At 33.8% G+C, this 6,817-nt stretch overlaps 1 protein-coding gene across 1 annotated transcript; it reads left to right on the top strand.

Moving 5' to 3' along the window:
• The first annotated feature begins 2,449 nt into the window (after positions 1–2,449).
• LOC143597852 (glutathione transferase GST 23-like) lies at positions 2,450–6,316 on the top strand. The gene is made up of 2 exons (XM_077076234.1): positions 2,450–2,859; positions 5,856–6,316. The coding sequence occupies exons 1-2, from the start codon at positions 2,548–2,550 to the stop codon at positions 6,201–6,203; spliced, it is 660 nt and encodes a 219-aa protein (XP_076932349.1). The 5' UTR covers positions 2,450–2,547; the 3' UTR covers positions 6,204–6,316.
• Positions 6,317–6,817: the final 501 nt, after the last annotated feature.

Raw genomic sequence — 6,817 nt, forward strand, 5'->3', positions numbered from 1 at the left:
CCCGGTGTGCTTTTCTGGACCGATGCATCAGCCGGCTTTATAGCAGCACTAGTAGATGAAGCAACAGGTCTTCCTAAAATAATTAATTAAACAATATAAAGCATAGTTATTAAAAGCCCTCGCTTCTTGCGCCTAGGCCCATTTTTCAGGCGAGGCTCAACAAATGCGCTTCTAGTTCCTAGGTGAGCGCTTCGGCATTGTCACAACATAAAAGCCAAGCAAAAGAAATGCAAGGGCTGCTACAGAAACTTAGATCTAGGAGAAGTCAAAGGCATTATATTGATATGTTTTGTTGTTCAAGTTTTGGAATCACGTTTGAATCTTGACTATTTTCGAACTTTTAGTACTAATTAGATGATATTAAATGTTATATAGTAGCTTTTGTTTATTTTATTTGAAGAATAGTATTATTTTTCATATGCATAATACATTTTAAATGTTTTATTTAAGTGCGCATATTTTTCCTCAGGCCCTCGCTATTTTTGCGCCTTGTGCTAGGCCCTAGGTGAGGTCTATGCGCCTTGAGTGAGCCTAACACATTTGATAACTATGATATAAAGTTCACAAAAAATGCACGTACATAACTAAAGTCTACACAAATCCATTAAAATTCTGTTGTCCTCACCTCCTAATCTGAATGTAAAAAAGATAACCATTGTTCTATATAATAAGTAGAGTTAGAACTCAAACAATCAACTCACCTTTTTAAACACTATTTTTCAAAATAATGTAAATGTTACAATATTTGATATTTGATATTATGTTACTCCACTACACGCCTGGTTATAAGAATCCCGACTAGGCGCCAATTAATCCCGACTAATCCCCGATTTATTCCATTAATCACTAGTCCCCCATCCCACTGCCCGACTAGCGACTGCTACAACAATGGCTACAGGTCTACATTTTCTTTTACTGATTTTATCATCAGTTGATGTAAATACAAAATGATTTGTAAACTCATCTCCAAACCGAAACAAGTTGTCCGGTGAACGACAATAAAACTTCATTTTATATTAGGCGAAATGTCTTTAAATTTGAGCTTAATTTAGCTATTTTCACTAAAACACTATCACAAGAAGCTTAATTTATATACTCAATCAATAAACATACCTCTTAATGCATGTTGAATATGTGCAGTCGCTTGACCACCAGCCGAAGAATTCGAAGAGCCCATACTCGCATTCACATTCGGATTCAAAGCATTCACCCTAGCTTGTACTCCTTGTGCATTACTACTACCTACTTTCTTATAACTACAAAACAAGCCCTAATTTAATAATATACTGTTTTGAACAAGTAAAAACCAAATTACTTTTACCTTTTACCGGAATGAAATTCAGAGCCGCCTCTTCCGCCACCACCACTACCGTATCGTCTGTAGTGAGGTGGCGCGTTTTTCTCGCCTCTGACGGACATATATTCAGTATGGAATAATATAATAATAATATATGTATCACCTGAAAGGAGGTAAGCTACGATTATTTGACAAATGATAGTGATATTGCTACAGCATTATTATATAAAGTAAATGTGAGAGTTTGTAAATAAATGAGTTACCGGAGGTTTGGGTTTAGTGATCGGTGTACCGGCGATCGGAGTGGCCGTGGAGGAGTTGAGACTGAATGAAAGATGGGAGAAATGAAGGAGGAAAATGGGAGAAATGAAATCAGAGAAATAAGAGAAATCCAATTCTCCGCTTTTTTTAGAGAAACAAAATCAGAGAAATGGAAATGGTTTATTTCCATTTCTCACCTCTTTCTTTCATAAACAAACAAGAGAATTCTTTCCAATTCCATTTCTCACCCCTCAATTCCCTCTACCAAACACCCCCTAATATTATTTGAATGTAACTTTAATTATTATATTGATACATTATTAATTTGCTTTATATTATTATAGAGGTAACAAATAAAGTGTTGGAATCAACCGACTTCATTGGTTTCGACCTTTTCTTTTACACTAAAACAATTAAATGGTATCAACCATATAACTTGGGGACAAATAACACCCTATAAAGTTTAAATTCTCCTTGGAAACTAATATCTTAATGGTTGGCTTCTACTAAGCAACAAAGGGGCTGGTCTTAGGCATCTTCCATGGTCCAGCTGAAGTGAATCATCTTCATGATCAGTCGACTTTCATATAACCGATTTGTGACATGTATGTAAGCATTTCCTGAGTTTGAATTAATATCGACCAATAGGTGAAAGTTGGGATTATAGAAACATCCAATAACCTTAAAAGATGGGGTCTCAAACTTCAGCTTATTTTGTTACGGTCGAGTTATAGACTATAGTATGTTAGAAGTCATGTAGAACTTTGGCATGTTGCTGACAAGTGACAAACCCAATGTTCCATATATGAATCGGTCGATTATTCTTGTTTTCTGATGACAACGTTAAAGAAATCAATAATATTTTGAGCAATATACAATGTACTCTGTTTAGATACTAACAAGGTAACCCAATTTAGGTATTCCCAAAAGACTTCCTATAAAAAAACAACCAGGTGTTTCATAATTAGTAAATCAAGGTATCTAGAGATATGGAAAAGGTGAAACTATTCGCGACATGGTCATGCCCATTCGTTAAAAGGATTGTGTGGGCCTTGAATTTGGAAAACATTGAGCACGAAGTCATATACGAAGATCTTGCCAATAAGAGTCCCGAACTCTTAAAGTGCAACCCTATTCACAAAAGGGCACCCGTATTGGTGCACAATGAAATACCCATATGTGAATCTCTTGTGATTCTTGAGTACATTGACGAGACATGGAAGGACGCACATCCCTTATTACCTAAAGATCCTCTTGACAAAGCTAGAGAACGTTTCTGGGCGAGGTTCGCTAATGAAGAGGTACGCGACCATTATTTATTACCTAATTAGCAAAAAGCAGACTCAGATATGCATGTTTCATTATTTGATTTGAAATAGTTACATTGAAATCAAGATTTGTTCAGAATGTTTGCACATAACAATAAATTTCACTTATTTAGTAATGGAATGAATACGTAAGTCTTAATTGGGTTGAGTCTCAAACGGTCAACGGGTCAAATAGGCCGAAAGTTCGCACCAAGGTCTATTTTATTGACTACAGTCTAAATTTTTTTATTCAAATATTTCAATTATTAATGTTATAATAATGGCCTTTTAAACATAAATAGTGATTTACATGCGATTTGCATGGCGAATTCGATAGGTAAAATTTATTAAGGTGTTGTAGTGGCAAGCCAACGTAAGTTCGGTTGACACCAGCTATGTTTGTTACGGTACTATAACTAAACCTCATAAACAAATTTGTCAAATTAAAATTCATCAACTAAAAAACCCAAAAAGCAACCACTGGCACTCATATATCATATTATTAAAAATATCAAATTTAAAACAATGTTTATTCGGTTTGTAAAACTTGGATGTTGCGTTGCGGCGACGAGTTGAAATGTATTCGTTGGGTACCGGTTACGTTCGTAATGGTACCATAACTAAGCCCAAATCTAAATTCGTCGAATTAATATATAAAAAGATTAACATATAAAAAAATATAATATTTAAAACGATGTTTATTCGGTCGGTAAAACGCATTGGTAAAACCTGAGCGTTGAAATCCCATTGGTAAAACCCGAGCATTACGACGGGAGTTGATACGAATTCGATCAAAATCGGTTACGTTTGTTACGGTCAATGTTGTAAAAGTATGTTTACAAGGCCAAGTACTCCCGAGTATTCATTACAAGGTATATCACCGAGGGGAGTTTCTTTAACTCCGCCTAGTTACTAATAATCGATCAAATGTGGTTAATCTCAGCTAGAATCACATATAGTCGATGAACTTGAGCTGATTTTGACTTAAAAAAATAAAATATAATCCGTATTTATATAATATTTGAGAACAAATATTGTTTTTTAATTAATGATTAGCAATTTTTAGAATAATTTGTTATTTAAAAATGTAGTTTTCTTATTTATATTGATATTCACATATTTTGTTATAAATATTAGTAAACTAATGATAATTGACATACATATAGTATCCTAAAATTAATTTTCATTATATTTCTCATGTCCAAGTACTCTCCAAGTACTCCTCGAGTATTCTGAGTACATCCAACTCCCAGTCGGCTGCCTAGGTTCCGCCTATCAACTTTTGCCACCATGGTTACGGTATAAACAACATCGGTAAAACCCAAACATTATAACCTAAAAATAAAGTCCTAAAATTAACATATAAAAACATAAAATATATAACACAACATTTATTTAGCCTTTAAAACCCGATTGTTGGTAAAACCCAACCTTTGTCGGGCCCGGACATTGAGATAGTGATTTGATGCTAATTCAATCGGTTTTTGTTACGTTCACAACGTTACCTAAACTAAATCCAAAAATATAAAAAATTTAGGTGGACCGATGGCGTTGGTTGGTTAAACAAGAGCGTTGTCAGTCCCGGGTGTTGAGGTAACGAGTCTATGCAAATTCAGACGATTTCTGTTTGGTAGGATACAATATCGGAACTAAAAAACAAATGACGTGGTCGAATGGTGGTCAGCCACTTGGCCCAACGGGGCCTTGTGGCACCACCATTTTCTTTTAATCTAATTGTACAATGTATAGCTAGATTAGTGTCCCGTGTGAAACACGGATGGAAATATAGAAAAACGTCTAATATACGTATATAAATTGCATAATGCACATTATAAATCTATGGAAAGAATAGAATGTTATTCATACCTACAATTCCTGCATGGGTTAAATCGAAGTGAATACGGAAACACGATAGACATGGAGAATTCAATAAAATTAAAGATGTTTTAATGTTTTTTTTAACTGAAATGATATTGTCAATCATTTAAAACATTAATATTTCGTAATATATTTCTTAAAATACATAAATTAGTAACAATAATTTGTATTTTAAAATAAATCAAAAAAGAAGGTTATGAATCTATACCTGTTAAGGAAAAGAGAAGATTAACATCAACTCATCCTAGTTGAGTTGGTAAGCATGGGCGGATTTATGTATTCGAGTGCGGGTTCACGAGAACTCGTGAGTTTCAGATTTTATGTAGAAAACTTATATAAAATATGAGAGTGAACCCAAATATAAATTATGAGTGAACTCGTAAAAAAAATGAAACTATAATCTAGTGGTAAACACCCAGTCTTACAAGTATGACTACTCAGGTTTGATTCACACTAAGGTTTTTTTTTTCTACTAAGTGTTTTGTTTTCTTTGGTACATATAACGGAATGTCTTGAATTTTCTTTGTAGTCTTAGGAACAGCTATTACTGTTTTTTTTCGAATTCAAAAACACCATCAAATTTATGTGATAAATCTTACCCGATCTTAACCGTATTTGTTTTAATTCGAAAAGACTGTCATATTTAGTTTTTAATGACGATGTTTGTTTTTTGTTATTGTATCGTATTTTTATTATGTGATAAACCTCAACCGACGCGAACCGTTGAACCGACATAAGCTGCCAAACCGACCTGACAGTGAGCCCACTGGAAAAAAATCTTGGATCCGCATCTGTTGGTAAGCCACTGACATTTTAAAAGTAAGATACTGAGTTCGATTCCCACCAACAACATATTTTCATGTTATCATTCAAGTTCAAAACAGTAAAAATTGAACAATTTTATTCAAATCAAAATTGATAAGAAAGTGGAATTTGTTAGATTGGAAACTTGTACACATGACAGCATATATAGAGGACCTAGTTGAATGACATGTGAACAATAGGTCTTCTTTTTATAGTACAGTCAGATTAGATCGACATTTATTTATTTTTACAAATATTATAAAATCCAATATGCACACCTTTTTTTATCTATGGTCGTTGGAAAGTAGGTTTTGCCATCGTACTTTGGTTATGTTTTGAAGAAAGGGAAGGATCAAGAGGAAGCCAAAGAAACAATGTCGGCCCATCTAAAACACATAGAAAAACTACTAAGCGAAAAGAAGTTCTTAAGCGGGGAAAGATTTGGGTATCTGGATCTAGCTTACGGGTGGCTTGCTGAAAATTGCCACACCTTAGAAGTGGTACTCGATGTGAAAGTGCTTGATGAAGCTTCATTTCCAAACTTATGGGCATGGAAAGATAGGTTCCTTAATATCCCCGCAATTCAGAAAAGCTGGCCTGATCAAGAAACTCTTAGAGCCAAGTATCAAGAAAGGAAAGAAAGTAGTGGCAAATAAGTATATACAGAAAGTGAGACAAGTTTCATAAGAGCCTGATTGTGAAATGTTTGTTTTTATTTTGTATTTGCATACTCTAAACTTTGAATAAAATACCATGGCTTTGTTGAAATTTCGATTGTTTTAATTTTGTATAGGGTCAACCCAATAGTTGCTATGTTGCTTGGTTATATATATTATATCACACATCACACTACAAAAATAGTAGAAATGTAGAATGAGAAGCAATATTTGGTTCTTGTCGTGTGTCTATAAATGTTGATCACATGATCAAAGGGCTCCATTAAAGCTTGTGTTTGTGTGATTGTTTATCCACGATGGTTTTTGCTTAAGGTTATTTACTATAAAAATCCGGTTGCAAATAACCAAGTTCTCTAGCTACTTCTCTAGTAGAGATGATAAGTCTCGGCTAATGTTTCCTTTATTCCCATAAACTATGACTCTTAGGAATTGAAGGACAATATATTTATGTGGGATTAAAGCATGGTAGATTTTTGGGAAACCTATAATTTATTGAAAACGTTTTATAATTCAGTAGACAAAAAGTAGAGTTATATAAAAATTTCAATACCTGATATATTGACAATTGCATATTATATAAAACTAGCATTTTT

Source organism: Bidens hawaiensis, unplaced genomic scaffold, assembly GCF_021521415.1.
Source record: "Bidens hawaiensis isolate Kalapana, Puna unplaced genomic scaffold, B.hawaiensis_p1.1 tig00049146_1, whole genome shotgun sequence".
NCBI classification, from domain to species: Eukaryota; Viridiplantae; Streptophyta; class Magnoliopsida; order Asterales; family Asteraceae; genus Bidens; species Bidens hawaiensis.

What these genes read in the sequence shown, in the direction of transcription:
- LOC143597852 (XM_077076234.1), top strand. Translation starts at nt 2,548, where the DNA reads ATGGAAAAGGTGAAACTATTCGCGACATGGTCATGCCCATTCGTTAAA. An exon ending in CGAGGTTCGCTAATGAAGAG is followed by an intron (nt 2,860 to 5,855) that starts GTACGCGACCAT and finishes GTTGGAAAGTAG; the next exon opens with GTTTTGCCATCGTACTTTGG.